Source organism: Monodelphis domestica, chromosome 3, assembly GCF_027887165.1.
Source record: "Monodelphis domestica isolate mMonDom1 chromosome 3, mMonDom1.pri, whole genome shotgun sequence".
Lineage (NCBI taxonomy): Eukaryota > Metazoa > Chordata > Mammalia > Didelphimorphia > Didelphidae > Monodelphis > Monodelphis domestica.
In genome coordinates, this window is record NC_077229.1 from 81,262,907 (window position 1) to 81,283,644 (window position 20,738).

At 40.1% G+C, this 20,738-nt stretch overlaps 1 protein-coding gene across 3 annotated transcripts in view; it reads left to right on the forward strand.

Annotated features, from left to right (window-relative positions):
- The window catches only part of CPAMD8 (C3 and PZP like alpha-2-macroglobulin domain containing 8), a 181,068-nt gene that overhangs the window by 99,307 nt on the left and 61,023 nt on the right, over positions 1 to 20,738 (forward strand). For all 3 annotated transcript variants that reach the window (XM_056822282.1, XM_056822280.1, XM_056822283.1), the window contains exon 27: positions 13,050 to 13,131. In XM_056822282.1, the coding sequence (XP_056678260.1) occupies positions 13,050 to 13,131 (82 nt within the window). The remainder of the gene's footprint in view (positions 1 to 13,049; positions 13,132 to 20,738) is intronic.

Consider the following 20,738-nt stretch of genomic DNA (forward strand, 5'->3'; position numbering starts at 1 on the left):
TTAAGTTAGTGTTAACTCAAAATAGACAAAGGGAATAAAGGATTCCCTTTCACAAATGTAAACCCAGAGAGAACAAAGAATTACCTTTTATAATGCCCCTAAAACTGCATCTTTCATTTTTTTACATGAACCATGTTAATGGAGGCTAAGCATGCTCTGATGGATTTCTTTTTTTAAACTCTATTTTTTTACCTTCTCCTATTTTCATTTTTTTCCTTTCTTACTCTACACTAACTTTCTGCTCTTCATCCAGAAACTTAAAAGTCCGCATTGCAAAGATGCTCAATAATATATCATTAAGTAACTATTGTTACAAGTAAAACAATCAGTGTCCAACCTAGAAACAACCTTAGAGAGCATCTAGTTCAAACCTTTCAGAGAATCATAGAACCCAAAATTGTAGACCTAGGAGAGACCTGAGCAGGCAGAACAGAAAAGTATTCAGCATTTGTGAAGTGCCTTCTATGTGCCAAGGACTGTGCTAAGGTTCGGGGGGGGGGGGGGAGGGAGGGTGTCAAATTAATAACAACAGCAATATCTAGGACTTATATAGACAGCAGCATCAGAAGAGACAAAGGAACATATATAAGAAATAGTGGGTGAAAGTTGAAAATATAGGACTTAGCAACTGATTGAATACGGAAGGGTGAGAGAGAATAAGAGGTCAAGAACGACACCTAGGTTTTGAGATTTAGCAATTTCAAAGATGGTTGCGCCTTTTGACAGTAATAGGAAAATAAGAAGAGGAGAAGATTTGGGGAGAAAGATGAGTTCAGTTTTGGATATGTTGAGTTCAAGATGTCTATAGGATGCATAGTTTGAGATATCTAATGGGCATTTGGAGATGGTGGAACTGGAGCTCAGGGAAGACATTTAGGGTCAGACATAAACTGCATAGAAATGAGAGTTGAAACCCTTGGAATTGATGAGGTACCAAGTGAAAGAGAAAAGAAGAGAAAGAGGAGAGAAGGAAGCTTAGGACAGAGCCTTGTGGGACACCCAGAGTTGTGACCTAGATGAAGATCTAGCCAAGCAGACTGAGAAGGAATGATCAAATAGACAGGAGAACAGGGAAGAGTGGCACCAGGAAAACCTGGAGAGAAAGAGAGTATCAAGGAGAAGAGGGCGAGTAACACTGTCAAAGGCTACGGAGAGGTCAAGAGGAATGAAGATTGAGAAAGGGCCACTGGATTTGGTGATCATTGATAACTTTGGAGAGAGCAGTTTCAATTGAAAGATGAGGTTTAAAAGCCAGGTTGCAGCTAGGTGGCTCAGTGGATTGAGAGCCAGGCCTAGAGACTAGAGATCCTGGGTTCAAATCTGGCCTCAGACACTTCTGAGCTATGTGATCCTGGGCAAGTCACTTAGCCCTCAATGCCTAGCCCTTACCGCTCTTCTGCCTTGGAACCAATATACAATATTGATTCTAAGACAGAAGGTAAGGGTTTTAAAAAAAAGGTAGGGGACCTCAGAGATCATTGAGCCCAGTTCTCTCATTTTGGAAGTGAGAAAATTGATGCACCAGATATTGTGACCTACTCAAGATTATTCACCCATTTCTTTTTCCTGAGTGAATTGTTTAACTTATCTCTTTAGAATAATCACAGATTCCATTAAGGAAGTTCCATCATCATCACAATATAATTTGGAATATATTTTTGTCTCTAGGGAGTCTCTATTCCATTTGAACCTTGCCTAAGACCTCCTGTGGCAAGCATGCATCTTATTTTATTCATTTTAGTTCAATTTAAACATTCATTTGATGATAATAATCAGCTCATTAACTAGAACTATCTCTTTGCTGGCATATAGTATGTTTTTAACATCTGCATGAGAGATTTGTGAGAAGAGAGCCTCTGATTGCTCTAGAGCTGTGTTGGCAAAGCTGTGTCATGGGTGCTGGGGTGGCACAGAGAGGACTGCTCTGTTCCCTCTTTCCACAGCACCTGAGGACTTTTTTTTGCATGCCCTACCCCTCTGTCCAGTCACCCAATGTGAGCACTTCCTCCCTCTACTGTCTGGGGTAATGTGGGGGTCTCACAGGGAGCTTTAAATTACACTTTGGGCACCTGAAATCGAAAATGTTTGCCAACACTGCTCTAGACCAATCTGCTCTACCAGGTGAGATGCTTTTTTTCTTTTTTTTTTTTTTTTGCAATCAAGCAATAATATATATGGTAGGATTTTTTGGTCATTTGTGGGTCTGTAAAGATGTGGTGTGCTATAGGAAATCATTTCTGAATGTTTACCTAATCTCTTTTCCCATTTTAATCAAGATACCGTTGATATCCATGAAGTTGATTCTCATGAAGATATTATATGTGTGAGGGAATGTGCCTCTCAGTTTCCTCCCAAAGTCCTTTAGTCCAATAAAATTATGGGGACTCTACCCTCCTGATCAACTTCCTTTATACTCATAAAGATGAGAGAATAAGCATATGGTTCAGAAAGGTATTGATTGCTTTTTGTTTTGTATTAACAACATGCATTATTTTCCTCTTTTCTATTGAGTTTTAAAATTTTTTTAATTTTAATTTTTTTATTTGGTCAATTTCTTTTTTTTCTTTCTTTTTTTAAAAATATATTTTATTTGATCATTTCCAAGCATTATTCGTTAAAGACATAGATCATTTTCTTTTCCTCCCCCCCCACCCCCCATAGCCGATGCGTAAGTCCACTGGGCATTAGATGTTTTCTTGATTTGAACCCATTGCTTTGTTGATAGTATTTGCATTAGAGTGTTCATTTAGAGTCTATCCTCTGTCATGTCCCCTCAACCTCTGTATTCAGGCAGTTGCTTTTTCTCGGTGTTTCCACTCCCATAGTTTATCCTTTGCTTATGAATGGTGTTTTTTTCTCCTGGATCCCTGCAAGTTGTTCAGGGACATTACACCGCCACTAATGGAGAAGTCCATTACGTTCGATTATACCACAGTGTATTAGTCTCTGTGTACAATGTTCTCCTGGTTCTGCTCCTCTCGCTCTGCATCACTTCCTGGAGGTTGTTCCAGTCTCCATGGAACTTCTCCACTTTATTATTCCTTTTAGCACAATAGTACTCCATCACCAACATATACCACAGTTTGTTCAGCCATTCCCCAATTGATGGGCATCCCCTCGTTTTCCAGTTTTGGGCCACCACAAAGAGCGCAGCTATGAATATTTTTGTACAAGTCTTTGTGTCCATTATCTCTTTGGGGTACAGACCCAGCAGTGTTATGGCTGGGTCAAAGGGTAGATATTCTTTTGTCGCCCTTTGGGCATAGTTCCAAATTGCCCTCCAGAATGGTTGGATCAATTCACAACTCCACCAGCAATGAATTAATGTCCCTACTTTGCCACATCCCCTCCAGCATTCATTACTTTCCTTTGCTGTAATGTTAGCCATTCTGCTAGGTGTGAGGTGATACCTCAGAGTTGTTTTGATTTGCATCTCTCTGATTATAAGAGATGTAGAGCACTTCTTCATGTGCTTGTTAATAGTTTTGATTTCTTTATCTGAGAACTGCCTATCCATTTCCCTTGCCCATTTATCAATTGGAGAATGGCTTGATTTTTTGTACAATTGATTTAGCTCTTTATAAATATGAGTAATTAAACCTTTGTCAGAGGTTTCTATGAAGATTTTTTCCCAATTTGTTGTTTCCCTTCTGATTTTAGTTATATTGGTTTTGTTTGTACAAAAGCTTTTTAGTTTGATGTAGTCAAAATTATTTATTTTACATTTTGTGATTCTTTCTATATCTTGCTTGGTTTTAAAGCCTTTCCCCTCCCAAAGGTCTGACATGTATACTATTCTGTGTTTACCCAATTTACTTATGGTTTCCTTCTTTATGTTTAATTCACTCACCCATTTTGAATTTATCTTGGTGTAGGGTGTGAGGTGTTGATCTATTCCTAGTCTCTCCCACACTGTCTTCCAATTTTCCCAGCAGTTTTTATCGAATAGTGGATTTTTGTCCCAAAAGCTGGGATCTTTGGGTTTATCGTATACTGTCTTGCTGAGGTCGCTTTCCCCCAGTCTATTCCACTGATCTTCCTTTCTGTTTCTTAGCCAGTACCAAATTGTTTTGATGACTGCTGCTTTGTAATATAGTTTTAGGTCAGGGACTGCAAGGCCCCCATCGTATGTGTTTTTTTTCATTATTTCCCTGGATATCCTTGATCTTTTGTTCTTCCAAATGAACTTTGTTATGGTTTTTTCTAAATCAGTGAAGAAGTATTTTGGTAGTTCAATGGGTATGGCACTAAATAGATAAATAAGTTTGGGTAGGATGGTCATTTTTATTATATTGGCTCGTCCTATCCATGAGCAGTTAATGTTTTTCCATTTGTTCAGGTCTAGTTTTAGTTGTGTGGCGAGTGTTTTGTAGTTGTGTTCATATAGTTCCTGTGTTTGTCTTGGGAGATAGATTCCTAGGTATTTTATTTTGTCTAAGGTGATTTTGAATGGGATTTCTCTTTCTAGTTCTTGCTGCTGAGCTGTGTTGGAGATATATAGAAAAGCTGATGATTTATGTGGGTTTATTTTGTATCCTGCAACTTTGCTAAAGTTGTTGATTATTTCAATTAGCTTTTTGGTTGAATCTCTAGGATTCTTTAAGTAGACCATCATGTCATCCGCAAAGAGTGATAACTTGGTCTCCTCCTTGCCTATTTTGATGCCTTCAATTCCTTTATCTTCTCTAATTGCTACTGCTAGTGTTTCTAGTACAATGTCAAATAGTAGAGGTGATAATGGGCATCCTTGTTTCACTCCTGATCTTATTGGGAATGCATCTAGTTTATCCCCATTGCAGATGATATTAGCTGTTGGTTTTAGATATATACTGTTTATTATTTTTAGGAATGACCCTTCTATTCCTATGCTTTCTAGTGTTTTTAATAGGAATGGGTGTTGTATTTTATCAAAGGCTTTTTCTGCATCTATTGAGATAATCATGTGGTTCTTGCTAGTTTGCTTGTTGATGTGGTCAATTATGTGGATGGTTTTCCTAATGTTGAACCAGCCCTGCATCCCTGGTATGAATCCTACTTGATCATGGTGAATGATCCTTCTGATCACTTGCTGGAGTCTTTTTGCTAGTATCCTATTTAAGATTTTTGCATCTATATTCATTAGGGAGATTGGCCTATAGTTTTCTTTCTCTGTTTTTGACCTGCCTGGTTTTGGAATCAGTACCATGTTTGTGTCGTAAAAGGAGTTTGGTAGAACTCCCTCTTTGCTTATTATGTCAAATAGTTTGTATAGTATTGGGATTAACTGTTCTCTGAATGTTTGATAGAATTCACAGGTGAATCCATCAGGCCCTGGGGATTTTTTCTTAGGAAGTTCTTTGATGGCTTGATGGATTTCAATTTCTGATATGGGATTATTTAAGAATTCTATTTCCTCTTCTGTTAGTCTAGGCAGTTTGTATTTTTGTATATATTCATCCATTTCTCCTAAATTGGTGTATTTATTGCCATATAATTGGGCAAAGTAATTTCTAATAATTGCCTTAATTTCCTCCTCATTGGAGGTGCTGTCCCCCTTTTCATCTTTAATGCTGTGAATTTGCTTTTCTTCCTTCCTTTTTTTAATTAGATTGACCAGTACTTTGTCTATTTTGTTTGTTTTTTCAAAGTACCAGCTTCTTGTCTTATTTATTAAATCAATAGTTCTATCACTTTCGATTTTATTAATTTCTCCCTTAATTTTTAGGATTTCTAATTTGGTTTTCTGCTGGGGGGGTTTTAATTTGATCGCTTTCGAGTTTTTTCAATTGCATTTCCAATTGATTGATCTCTGCTCTCCCTTGTTTGTTAATATAGGCTTTCAGGGATATGAATTTGCCTCTGATTACCGCTTTGGCTGCATCCCAAAAGGTTTGAAAGGATGTTTCGCCATTGTCATTTTCCTTGATGAAATTATTAATTGTTTCTATGATTTCTTCTTTAACTAAACGGTTTTGGAGTATCATATTGTTTAATTTCCAATTGGTTTTAGATTTAGTTTTCCATGTACCATTACTAATCATTATTTTTATTGCCTTGTGATCTGAGAAGGCTGCATTCATTATTTCTGCTTTTTTGCATTTGTGTGCTATGTTTCTGTGACCTAATGTATGGTCAATTTTTGTGAATGTGCCATGTGGTGCTGAGAAGAAGGTGTATTCCTTTTTATCCCTATTTATTTTTCTCCATATGTCTATTAATTCTAATTTTTCTAAGATTTCATTCACTTCTTTTACCTCTTTCTTATTTATTTTTTGATTTGATTTATCTAAATTTGATAATGGTTGGTTTAAGTCTCCCACTAGTATGGTTTTATTGTCTATTTCTTCCTTCAATTCGCCTAGTTTCTCCATTAGAAATTTGGGTGCTATATTATTTGGTGCATACATGTTGATTAATGATATTTCCTCGTTGTCTAGAGTCCCTTTTAACAAAATATAATTACCTTCCCTATCCCTTTTGATCAGGTCTATTTTTGCATTGGCTTTATCAGATATCATGATTACCACTCCTGCCTTCTTTCTATCAGTTGAGGCCCAGAAGGTCTTACTCCATCCTTTAATTCTGACCTTGTGGGTGTCAACCCGCCTCATGTGTGTTTCTTGAAGACAACATATGGTAGGGTTTTGGATTCTAATCCATTCTGCTATTCGTCTACGTTTTATGGGTGAGTTCATCCCATTCACATTCAAAGTTATGATTGTCATTTGTGGACTCCCTGGCATTTTGATTGCCTTCCCTAATTCTAACCTTTTCTTCTTCGGCTCTACCTTTTAGTCCAGTGATTTACTTTGAATCAGTGCCCCTTGTCCCCTCCCTTGATGTTTCCCTTTTTAGTCCCTCCCTTTTTGTTCCCTCCCCCTCCCCCCTCTCTTTCCCTCCCTTTTTGTTCTCCCTCCCCCCCTCCCCCCCTTGGTTTTCCCTTCTCCTTACCCTTGTTGGGTAAGATAGAATTCAAGATCCCAATGGATCTGGATGTTTTTCCCTCTCAGAGTTGATTTCCCTGAGATTGAGGTTTAAGTAACCCCCCCCCTTCTCTTCCTCTCCTTCTTATAGGAGTTTTCTTCCCCTCCCCTTCCCATGTGAATCTTTGTGTGAGAACCATTATTCTATTTGGTCTTTCTTTACCCCCTATTTATACATTACATTTTCCCCACATGTTAGTATACATAGATTGATATAAATGTAGTCCTTATAGAAGAGAGTTTGAGTAAAAGAAGAAGATAACATTTTTCCCCTTTCCTTAATATTTACCTTTTCAGGTATTCCTTGCTCTTTGATTTTCGGTATCAAACTTTCCACAGAGCTCTGGTCTTTTCTTTGCAAAAAGTTGGAAGTCTTCTATTTTGTTGAATGCCCATACTTTCCCCTGGAAGTATACAGTCAGTTTTGCTGGGTAGCTGATTCTTGGTTGGAGACCCAGCTCTCTTGCCTTTCTGAAGATCATGTTCCATGCCTTACGATCATTCAGCGTAGAACTTGCAAGGTCTTGTGTGACCCTGATTGGCATTCCTTTATATCTAAATTGTCTTTTTCTGGCTTCCTGTAGGATTTTTTCTTTTGTTTGATAGCTTTGGAATTTGGCAATTACATTCCTGGGAGTTGTCTTTTGGGGGTTTAGTGTAGAAGGTGTTCTGTGAGCTCTGTCAGTGGCTGTATTGCCCCCTTGTTCTAGAATCTCTGGGCAATTTTCTTTGATTATATCTTGTATCACCATGTCCAGTTTGGTGTTTATTTCTGGCTTTTCTGGGAGTCCAATTATTCTTAAATTTTCTCTTCTCCCTCTATTTTCCAGATCTATCACCTTGTCGGTGAGATATTTTATGTTCTCTTCTAATTTCTTGGTGTTTTGGCTTTGCTTTATTAGTTCTTGCTTTAAAGCCTGGTTTTCTTTTACAGTTTGGTCAAACTGGTTTTGTAGATGCATGAATTTCTTTTGCATTATTTCCCACTTTTCCTCCCAGAGGGCTTCCATCTTTTTGGTCATTTCTGATTCAAATTCTTCATGGGTTTGTGGAGAGTTTCTATTTCCTTTGGAAGATTTTGGAGAATTTTCTTGTATATCTTCTTCTATCTGCTCTGTATTTTGTATTTTGGCTCCATAGAATGTGTCCAAAGTCGCCCCTTTCTTCTTATTTTTCTTGGTATTTTGGGGCTTCTGTGCTTCTGTGGAGTTTGTCATCTCTGAATGTGGAGGATTAGCTTTTCTTATCTCTGTCTGGTGATCAGAGGCTTTAGTCCGGGGCAGATGTTGGTTCTATGAGCTTTCCCTGGGTTAAACTGAATATGCCTCACTGGAACTGGAATGGAAGGGTCGGACCACGAGGCCACACTCTTCCCCCGGCTCGCTTTCAGGAAGTTGCCTTCAGAATCGCTGGCCGTGAGGCTGTTTCGTTGGCCTGCGGGGGGATGGGCTGCAGCTTTCCCAAGCTCCGAGGGCAAGGACTTTCACTGAGACTTGGATAGCAGGATCCAGCCTGTGAGGCTGTCTTGCCCGCCCTGAGGGTTGCTGTTGTTTCGACCTGCTCTCTGCAGAGGAAGCCCCAGGCAGTAACTTTCACTGGGACTCGGATAGAAGGCCCTGAGGGTTGTTGTTCCGAGGACCCTGCTCTCTGAGCCCCGCCGGGCTGCGGCTTCCGGGAGCCTTGGACTCTGCGCTCCTACCCCTGAGGTCCGAGTGATCTCGGGTTCTGGCTTTTGAGGGGAGCCGTACCTTTTGAACCGGGTCCAGGTCCAGGAGGAGGGTTCCCAGGGTCTGTGCTGTTGATCGTTTTGAATTTCGGCGCCTTAGGAGCTTTTGGTTTGAGATCGGTCGGGAAGGGTTTTCCGGAGATCTGAGCTTTAGCTTTCTCTAAGCCGCCATCTTAACCAGAAGTCTATTTGGTCAATTTCAAACAATATTCCTTGGTTTTACAAAAATCATTTTCTATTCCTCCCTCCCCTCTTGCTCCCCTCCCACAGCCAATGCACAATTCCACTGGGTATTACACGTGTCCTTGATCAGAATCCATTTCCATATTGTTGGTATTTGCACTAGGATGTTCATTTAGAGTCTACATCCCCAATCATATCCCCTTTTTGTTGAGATATATTAAGTGATGATACTCCAGTATTTTCAAGGTTGTGTCACTCCCAGAGTGGTTTTTCTTGGTGGTATGTATTTGCATGGGTTCAGCCTCTCTTCCCAACATTGTGCAGATCTATGATGTCCACATTTCGACACGTTTCCCACAAATGTTGTCAAGGAGATCAGGATGCTATAGATGACTGCCTGCAGATTTGGGCACAAGTTTCCCAGTGTCTTCATCCTTAACCCCTGTCCCCGGGCAGTTTTGCATCTTTGAACTGTTTGAGGGGCTTAGTCAATACCAAACTTGTCCTTGTAGCTTTTGGTTTTGTGGGAACAAGGACAAGTAAGAGTCAGGGAGTCAGAGATCAGGGATCAGTTCCCATCAGGAGGAATATAAGAGTTTACTGATGGTCACAGAGACTCACAAGTTAAGATTGCATATATATATAAGTCAGGCTGGAACCAGCCCTATACTGCCAAAATCTTTTGGGGCTAGACGCAAGCTCATGATTATCATTTTTTCTCTCCATTTCCCTTCTTTTTCATAAGAGGGAAAGTACATGCTTCTGAACTGGATATTTCCCAGGGTTTGGGGTAGGGGGTCAATTTATCCTTTTTTTCTTAAGAAGTTTGCTTTCCCTTTGTGTTTAACATTTTACTTTACTTTATTTTCTCTAGCAGGTAAATGTGATAAAGGGCTAATTGTGTATGATTAGGAGATATTTTATACGGCTATTTGTATCACAGCAAGGTTTCTAGCTGGGGGTTTGGAGTTAAAGATTTGTAGTCCATTTTAGATTCTGGAGTACCTACTACAGATCACATAGACTAGGCTGGCCTTTTCTCTCTTTCAAGACTCTAGGGGTATCCCTGAGGGGTTCAGGTATCTTTTCTAATGCTGTTGGCTTGTGCCCACGTTCTGATTTGTTTTCCCGAATATCAGTTGTCAGTGATAATTACCCCAGAATCATTTAATCAACAGAGAGAAGTTTACTTAAAAGATGCAGCAAGAACAGACATAAAATATTTCTACTCAACACATAGGGACACATTCTCATTAGGCTACCTTAGTCCCTGAGGAGAGTGGGCTCAAATGTAAAGTGTTTGTCACAAAGCATTTGACCCTGCCAGGTCCACTTCCAAATATGGCAGAGCTAGTGGATAAGTCACTCTGTCCTGGCTGTCTTTGATCACTGCTATGCTTGGTCAAGTAGGTCACTTAGGGCTTTCTGTTCCTCACTGGGCTCAGCGGATCATAAACTCTGGCATGGACTCCAGTCACTGGATCTCTGGGGGCTCACCCTTCTCCTTTAGAAGCCCACAAAGACACAGCCTACTCTGTTCCACCTCCAATGTTCCCTCACCCAAGGCAGGAAAGAATAGTCACAATGAAGCCATGTATTCCTGGCTTCATGGCAACCCACATGGGGAGAGTATGTGCTGGTGCCATCTTTCCTTCCTTTCCCCATTAGAGTAGGAGGAGGGAGGTAGGGAGGAGGGAGAGAGGGGGGGGGGGGAGAGAGAGAGAGAGAGAGAGAGAGAGAGAGAGAGAGAGAGAGAGAGAGAGAGAGAGAGAGAGAGAGAGAGAGAGAGAGAAGAGAGAGAGAGAGAGAGAGAGAGAGAGAGTGAAAGAGGGGAGAGGGAGAGGGAGAGGGAGAGAGGGAGGAGGAGGAAGAATCAGACAGACACAGAGACAGAGAGGGGGAGGGGAAGAAGGAGAGAGAAAAGGAGGGGGAGTGGGGAGACGGGGGGGGGGGGGCGGGGGGGGCAGACTTTGGCCCATTACTGCCTATTGAATATATACCCAGTACTAGCCCATTGGCCAATCAAAAGTCCTTTTCTTCACCATATGGTCAGCCTATCAGAAATGGTCATGGAATATCTGTCTATGCTCTGAAATGGAGAGCATCCCCTTCTCTTCCACATGATCAGGTTCTTCCAGCAGCTCAACAACCATACATTCTTCTATCACTGAGCCCCCATTGGCCCGGCCTGTTACTAATGCATTCTTGTTGTTGTCATTTTAGTTATGTTTTTACTCTTTGCAACCCCATTTGGGGTTTTCTTGACAAAGATTACTGGAGTGGTTTTGCCATGTCCTTCTCCAGCACATTTTTCAGTTGAGGACTTGGCCAGGGTCACATAGCTCGGAAGCATCTGGGACCAGATTTGAACCCACAGAAATGTCTTCCTCAGGTCTGGCACTGTGCCACCTAGTTGCCCTACAGAGGCATTCCTACAACTTTCCAAGGCAAAGAGGATTCATTCATCTCCTCATCAGTAACACAGGGATAATAAGAGTACCCACCTCCCAGGTTGTTGTAAGGATCAAACGGGATGATCATTGTAAAGTGCTCGGCACAGGACCTGGCAGATAGTAGGTGCTATAGATAGATAGATAGCTAGATAGCTAGCTAGATAGATAGATAGATAGATAGATAGATAGATAGATAGATAGATAGATAGATATAGATAGGTAGATTGTAGCAATTTTTATTTCTCTTATGAGGCAGGAACTGGCCAACTGGAGGAGGGGAGACAAACTCTTAATTGTCTTGGAGCAGTTGGGTTTGAGAGAAAAATGCCGCCTTCCTCTGAGGGAAGTGGACTGAAGGTAGAGACAGTCAGCTCTGCCTACTTAATCTCCAGCCCCGCCTAGAAGCACCACCTTGCATGTGTCTACCTCATCCCTATTTTGGGGGTTTTCTTGGTACTTTCAGAATTAAGGGGTTAATAACTAAAAAGAGGAGGTTTTCTGTCATTGATAGCAAAGATGGTTCATTATAGAAAATTGGCTGATTGGTTCCATTGATATATTTGTATTCTTCTTGCCAATTTCACCAAGAACACCAGTGGAATGATGTAGCGTGTTTGTGTTTGACATTAAGGTTTGCCATACAGATGATTTAAATGTTCATTGGAGGCAGAGGGAGTCCAAATGTTTGAAATGAGCAATATATGACTAGTAGGCTAAAAAGGAAGTATTTGTATTTACTCTTGGTCCAAATTCAGGGTTTTGTGAATGAGATTGTTCTGGGCAGCCCAATCTATCAGCCTTGCTTCAAGACTAAAGAGTATTTCAACTCTTTTTTGAGGGGATGGCAAAAGGGCATTATGGTTAGGTTTAGAGGTAATATTATTTATCTCCCTTGTTTAGAGCCCCATCTGGAATTTTTATATCTAGTTCTGGGTACCTCATTTTAGGAGGGATAACAGCAAGCTAGAGAAAACTCAGAAGAAGATGGTGAGACCAGAAAACTCGTTTAAGTAACTGCGGATATATTGCCTGAAGAAGAGAAGATTGAGTGAGTGAGAAGAAAACTGCTATTTTAGAGCATTCAAAGAGCTACCATGGCAAAGAAAGATTAAGCTTTTGCTGTGTGGTCCCAGAAGGCAGGCAAAAAAAAAAAGCTAGAAGTGATGGGTAGAAGTGACAGGAAGGCTGATTTTAGCTACAAAAGGAAAACATGGGGAAAAATTGGGTTCTTAAAGACATGGGTTCAAATCCTACCACTGATGGTTATTCTCCTATGTGACCTTGAACAAGTAATTTAATTCTACTGAGCCTCAGTTTCCTCAAATTGTAAAATTAGGGACTTTGGACTAGCTAGCTTCTGAGGCTCCTTCTAGCTGTAGACATATGACACTATGAAAACTCTTAAATGAAAGACAGTAGAATAAGCTGTCCCAGGAAGTAGTGAATTCCCCATCACTAGATTTATTCAAGTATCATGCATAGTAGAAGAAATTCACAGGGGCAGAGAATTAGATGAAATGATCTCTAAAGCCCCTTCTGATTTTAAAATTCTAATATTCCATAGAGAACCATCTCATCTCTGAATATTTTATTAGTGATGTGTTGGCAGCCCCAGTAAAGGACGGGGTGAACTGCCAATGCCAAAGAGATTTGTAGGTTCTCTGTTCCCAGGGATAACTGAGTTGCCACTTGTATACAACAGAATCTTATCTTTGTGTTTCTCAGGGTATCAGCGCCAGCTGACTTACAAGCGCCAAGATGGCTCATACAGTGCTTTTGGGGAGAGGGATGCCTCAGGGAGCATGTGGTAAGTCACCATCATTGTCATTACAGAAATGTGAGCTGGTGGGGGGTGGTGGGGGGTAGTTAGTGGATGGAGCTCCATCCAGATATCCCATCAAAGACTACAAAATACTTCATCCCAGCAACCCAGTGGGGAGTGTTAGCCCCATTTTACAGATGAGGAAACTGAAACTTTGAGAAGTTCAGTCCTTCTCAGGGAAGTATTTGGTCACACAGCTGATTAATGGTTGAGTTTGAATTTGAACCCAGAAGTTCAGGAGACCGATCTCAAGTCTAGCACCAAGTCAAGCAATCCTAGTGATGGAGGACTCTCTGGAGCTCTCTCCAACCAAGAGAAAAACAATTAACTTAATGTACAATTTCCTCTTTTAAAAGTTCAAGAACCAAAGAAGGGAAATTATAGCCTAGATCTGATGCTCACTAACAGGAAGAAACTGGTTGCTTGGAATGGAAATAATGAGAACTTTGATGAATGTGATTACTCCCTTCTAGTTGTATAGTGTGAGGCAAGCCAGAATAGGGCTCATGGATATCCATCCTAGATTTTGGGAGAGCAGACTTGAGGGAGGTAGGATCCCATGAATTAAAGCCACAGAGGAAGTCACCCCTGCCCCCAGAAGGCTGGGAAACTCTCAAGAATGAAATTTTGAAGACACAAAGGAAAGTAATTTTAATGAGGAATAAGGGGAGGTATCTGAAGAGAGCAGTGTGGATGCATAGGGAACTCACCAGCTAACAGATTTTTTTTTTTAAACCCTTACCTTCCATCTTGGAGTCAATACTGTGTATTGGCTCCAAGGCAGAAGAGTGGTAAGGGTAGGCAATGGGGGTCAAGTGACTTGCCCAGGGTCACACAGCTGGGAAGTGTCTGAGGCCAGATTTGAACCTAGGACCTCCCGTCTCTAGGGCTAGCTCTCAATTCACTGAGCTACCCAGCTGCCCCCCAGCTAACAGATTTTTTAAAAAAGATATTGCATTTTCCCAATTACACGTGATAACAGTTTTTAACATACATGTTCTGAAATTATAAGATCCAAGTTATCTTCCTGCCTTCCTTTCCTCCTCCCTCGCAGAGATAATAAGCAATTTGATCTGTTTTATATGTGTATTATCATGCAAAGCATACTTCCATACTGGTTGTTGTACTCAAATAATATATATAATAATAATTATTATTTTATAACTATATATTTATATATCATTATATATACTTGTATATATAATAATAAATATAAGTAAATGCTTATATAAAACCAAAACTCCAAAATAAAAACCCAAATAAACTAAAGTGAAAAATCGTATTCTTTGATCTGCATTCTGACTCCAGAGTTCTTTCTTGGGAGGTAGAAAGCACTTTGTCACAAGACTCTCCGAATTGTCCCGGATCATTGTATTGCTGAGAGTAGCTAAGGCTGTCACCATGGGTCATTCCACAATATTGCTTTTACTGTGTGTGATATTCTCTTGGTTCTGTTTACTTCACTCTGCATCAGTTCATGCAGGCTTAGATTTTTAAAATTTGTGTATAGAAGATGAAAACAAGAACAGCTAACAAAGAATAAAAGCATGGCATAGTCTTTTTTTTTTTTAAACTCTTCTCTTCTGTCTTAAAATCAATACAAAGTATTGGTTCCAAGGCAGAAGAGCAATAATGGCTAAGCAGTTAGATTAAATGACTTGCCCATAGTCACACAGCTAGGAAGTACCTGAGGTCAAATTTGAACCCAGGACCTTCTATCTCCAGTCCTGGCACTCTATCCACCAAGCCACCTTGCTGCCCCTATTGGGTGGTCTTAGAAAAACAATTGTCAGTAATGTGATGAGACTCAGGGGCAGCAGCTTCTTCATCTTCTTTTTCACACTGTCTGATTTTCCACAGGTCAACTGATTTCTCTTCTTGGGTTTTCAAGGCTAAACCTAGGGGCCAGGGATTTTTTAAATTCTGTTGCCCTTTCTGGAACCCTCAGGAGGTTCTCTTCTGATGTAATATCCTATTTGGCTCCTAGATTGATGCTTCTGTTGTGTCTGCAACCACCACTTCTTTTTGTCATGCCATCCGTGGAAAGTTGCTTTTGAGGGGGTTGGAGGAGGGAGGATAGAATAGAAGGAGATAGAGGACAAGGAGAAAGGTCAAGGATAGAGGGAGGGGAGAAAGGGGAGAGGAAGAGAGAGGAGGAGAGGACAGACAGACAAGGAGACAGACAGACATTAACTCTTCATCTTGGGCTTGTCTCAATCTTTTCTGCCCCTAGACTGATCTGCTGCTAGAGAAGCTCTTGCTAAGTTTTCCCCACTGGTTAACTTGCCCCATGAACCAATTACTGCTCCCTTTTTGGCCCAATTAAGGAGTTTTCACTTGGTAAAGGGATTGCAGAGCTTAGTCAATCTTATTTACTCATTTAAAAAATGTACTTAGGTCAGCTGATTGGAAGTGAAGGTGGTGAACCTCGCCTCACTACTCCCCACCCCAACCTTGCCCCATTACACTCAGAATGACTTGAGGCCGGTGGGTTTTATTTCATTTTTAAAGAGGAGGATCAAATAGGTGCCAAGTTAACTGACAACAGAGAGGTCAGAACTGCTTAGCTTTTGGCTGCTCCTGTTTTCTTTGTCGAATCAAATGGCCTTTGCATTAGAAGTGATCGTACAAATATGGCTAAGAGGGGTGGATCGATCAGGAGCTAGTATGGTAGCTCATAGTTGTCCTTCACGATTTTAAGATGCCAGGTCCAGATGGAGCATATCCTCAAAGGAACTAATGGAAAGTATTTCTAAGATATTGTCAGTGATATCTGAAGGACTGGGAAGACAGACAGAGATACTGCAGAGCCAGTGAGGGCAAGAGTTCTGATGATCAAGAAAGGGATAAGTGTGGAAGAGAGAAATTGGGAAAACTTGCAACAAGGCAGGAATAGCTGAGACTGATGACCTGTCATTCAAACGAGAGCATTCTGTTTGGAATGTGACTGGGAGGAGCAGTTGGAGGAAGGGGAGGAGACCAACTGAAGTCTGTTATGTCTTTGGCTTGGAAGACAGAAAGGAGAAGGATCTCTTGGCTTTGAAGACAGAAGAAAAAAAGGTCAAAGTCCAGCTCTCTCTGATTTGCTCTGTTGTAATAGAGTGATTGAACTTCCAGACCTGTCAACTCATTTTCCCAAATTGAACTATATTCCACCATCCTTCAACCTAAGACATTCTAGTATTAGAAAAACCCCAAACCCTCTTTCCCTCCATTTCTTATATTTCCTTTCTTCCCAATAAATCCCTTACTTAATTTAGAGAAGAGAAAGAGAATCTTATTTGAGACATTATAAACTCACCCTGAGTTGATTTAGAGAAACCAGAAGGAGAATCAACAGGAAGGGGAGGGAAGAAGAAGGGGGAAAGGAAGGAAGAAGGAAGGAAGGAAGAATATTAACAGCCTTGATCTTTAGTTATCATTTACCATTCAATTAATTCCCTTATTACATAAGGGCAGTCTATAAAATGATAAGCCAGGGATTTTGACCTCAGTTCCTAGGAATATCCTAGACAAGATCATCAAATCAGTGATTAGTGAAGGTCTAGTAAAGTGAGTATCTGATCTCATTAGATATCTTCTTGACTACTTTGCAGTTCTGGGCGTCACAGTTTAAGAAAGATATTGAGGGGGGCAGCTGGGTAGCTCAATGGATTGAGAGCCGAGCCTAAAGATGGGAAGTCCTAGGTTCAAATGTGGCCTCAGCCACTTCCTAGCTGTGTGACCCTGGGCAAGTCACTTAACCCCCATTGCCTAACCTTACCGCTCTTCTGCCTTGGAAGCAATACATAGTATTGATTCTAAGATGGAAGGAGAGAGAGAGAGAGAGAGAGAGAGAGAGAGAGAGAGAGAGAGAGAGAGAGAGAGAGAGAGAGAGAGAGAGAGAGAGAGAGAGAGAGAGAGAGAGAGAGAGAGAGAGAGAGAGAGAGAGAGAGAGAGAGAGAAAGAAAAAGAAGGAAAGAAGAGAAAAGGAAGGAAAGAAAGAAAGAAAGAAAGAAAGAAAGAAAGAAAGAAAGAAAGAAAGAAAGAAAGAAAGAAAGAAAGAAAGAAAGAAAGAAAGAAAGAAAGAAGGAAAGAAAAAGAAAGAAAAAGAAAGAAAGAAGGAAAGAAAGAGAAAGAAAAGGAAAGAAAGAAGGAAAAAGAAAGAAGACAGATAACCTGGGGAGTGTCCAAATGAGGGTTATCAGAATGATAAAGTACCTTGAATTCATGTGAAGATCAGCTAAGGACATTAAGAATGTTTAGATTGGTGGACTGAGCACCCCCTGAGGACTCGGGGATATGAGCTAGATTCAAGGATATTAAGGACCATCTTATGGAGGAGGGATTAGATTTATTTTATTTATTTATGTCTGGCCACAGAAGACATAACCAAGAGCAATCAGTGGAGGGAAATTTAGTCTTTATGTCAGCAAACATTTCCTAACAATGAGAGCTGTCCCAAAATGGAGTGGGATGCCTGGAGAGATGGAAACTCCCCCAATTTAGAGGTCCAAAGACCAAAGGATGTCCACTTGTCAGATATCTCATAGTGAGGCTTCCTTTCAGATATGACTCATATGAGAAGGCTGCTGGGGTCCCTTCTGACGCTCAGATTCCGTAATTCTGTGAAGTGATGATTTCAAAGAAGCAGAACAGCTTCATCCAAAATAGGTCACGCATGCATAATTAAGCTTCTTCTTTTTTTTGAGAGAGAAATACTAAACAAACATCTTAGTAAAGCATTTAATAAAGTGTCTGATAGTATTCTTGTAGGAAAGTTGGACTAGACAGTAATATAATAGTTTCTGAACTGGTTGAATAAGTGTATTCAGAATATCAATCACTCAGCAATAAATTATTACATGTTTCCTGTGTACTGAGCACTGGGCTGGGTTCTGCAGACACCCCCCCCCAATAAAGTAAAACTGCCCCCACTCTCAAGGAGCACCTTAAGGCGGGGAGACCAGCTAAGAGATCCAGGCCAGTAGTGATGAGGATTGGTGACTATGTGAATGAAGAGAAGGGAGTAGATGCAAGAGATGTTGGGAAGAGAGAAATAGTAAGATTTGGTAACTGATTAGATACCTGATTAGATTAGGGGGTAAGAGTGAAGAGACAAAGATGACACCAAAGGAGGGAAATTAAATGACTAGAACCATGGTATTCTAGTGGTCACTAATACTGCAATGTTAGTTGGGATGGAGTTCTTTACTAGAGTGCCTCAGGGATCTTGGACCTGCTAATTCACAAAGACAATAGTCATTCTCGGTCACCAAGAGACCACCACTACTATATCAATGATTTGGTTAAAGGCATAGGGACTAGGTCAGTTAAATTCGCTGATGCCACAAAGTTGGGAGGCATAGCTAACATGTCAAACAATAAAAGTTCTAATCCTAATTCTGCTACTTACTAGCTATTGTAAAAATGGAGATTTTGAACCCTAGACTTCATTCCCCAGGAGTCCTTGGTATTTCCCAGAATTCCCTATAATCTCTCCTGAGTCTCCACGTTGGCAAGATCACAATTGGTATTTAACTGGCAGTTACTCCTCCCACACTCTCTTCCTTTGCAAATGATGCAGCAAGTATAGTGGTAAGCTAAGTGAGGAGATTTTAAAAGGGATAATCAGCCATGGGCATGTGGTTTTTTTTTTTAAATTTTGTATCTTCTTTATTCCTTAATTTCTAATGATCCTTAATAAACCTCATAAAATATAATATTTTTATTATTAGAGATATAATTTAATTTTTACACTATATGATACTGGGCAAGTCTCTCTTAATCTCTCTTAGCTCAGTTTCCTACTCTGTAAAATCAAAGGTTGGACTTGATGACTTCCAAGATCCCTTCCATCTCCATATCAATGATTCTAAGTGTTGTCATATGGAAGAGGGATTAGATTGGTTCCATTTGACTGCAGAGGACAAATCCAGGAACAATCATTTCAGGGTTGTGAGAATCAAATGATGTGATATTTTTAAAGTGCTTAGGACAGTGCCTGGCACAAAACAGTCACTTGTTAATGTTAGCTATAATTATTACCCATTTTCTTTCTTTTGTTCTGGTACCATCTTAGTACGGGCCCTTATAGCCACCCACGTGCATTTTTTTTTTACAGTCCATTTTTAACATCAATAAGAGATTACTTGAATGATTCTGTGATCTCGTTAGTGAATGAGCTCCTCCACACGTACAGATCACAATTCATTCATGTCTACCCACTACTAGGTCTGTATGCTAGAGAGATAAAAATAAAAAATAAATAAAAAAAATAAAATAAAAAGGTGGGGGGAGGACCTACTTGTACAAAAATATTTATAGCTGCTCTTTTTATGGTGGCAAAGAATTAGAAATTAGAAGGATGTCCCTCAACTGGGGAATGGGTAAAAATTTGTGATATATGTTGATGATATAATACTATATTCTATAAAAAATGATGAACAGTTGGAAAGGCCTACGTGAACTGATGCAGAGTGAAATAAACAGAACCAAGAAAACATTATACATAGTAAAAGCAATATTGTAGAATGATCAACCAAATTAGCTACTCTCAGCAATACAATGATCCAGGAAAATTCTGAGATTTATGACAAAGAATGCTGTCCATCTCCAGAGAAAGAACTGTTGGAATTGAAATGCAGATCAAAATATACGATTTTTCACTTTAGTTTATTTTGTTTTTATTTTGGAGTTTTGGTTTTATATGATTATTCTCTTACAAAAATGAACACTATAGAAATATTTTACATGATAATACACATATAACCCAGATCAAATTGCTTGCCAGCTCCAGGGATGGGGAGGAATGGAAGTGAGGGAGACAGTTTGGATCATATAACTTTAAAAAGCGTATGTGGAAACTTATGTGTGATTGAGAAAATAAAATATCTTTACCAAAAATAAATACATAAATAACAAAAACATTCCTGAGGATTAGAGGTAGGGATGAAGATCCTTAACTATCAAAAGAAGTTGACGCAGACTCCTGTGACTTGTGACAGATTAGCAGGCCATTGATCTTTATAAATCCTGAAAACTAGTATCATGGCACATAATTGGGCAGTGACCATGAGGGGGAAAAGGCACAGCAACTGAAGAGGACTTCCTTGTCCACTTTGGGCATAAGCTCACTTCAAGTCCATGCAACTGATGACTTTCCCCAGGGTTTGTGTGTGGGGGTGGAAGAGGAAGGAATGAGAAGGGTGGGCCAGAAGTCAGTGATGTTTAGTGGGATAAACTATAGGGACTTACACTGTGAATGGGCATCTTTCCAAAGTGCAAAATGTGTGTCCCTAGAGTGTCATGGAAAGTGTCCATGTCTAAGACAATTCCTGGCTCTGCTCTTTAATAGTAATTGTGTGACCTTGATGGACACTTGGGCTCTTTGGGCTCGGTTTCCTCATTTGTAAAAGAGGGATAATAATGATATTATTGTTCTACCTGCCTTTTTGGGTCATGAAAAACATACCTTGTTAAACTTGAAGGACATGGAACTGGACGTAGTAATAGTTGTTATTCAGTTGTTTCAGACATATTTGACTCTTTCTAACTCCATTGGGGGTTTCCTGGCAAAGATACTATAATCATTTGCCATTTCCTTCTAAATT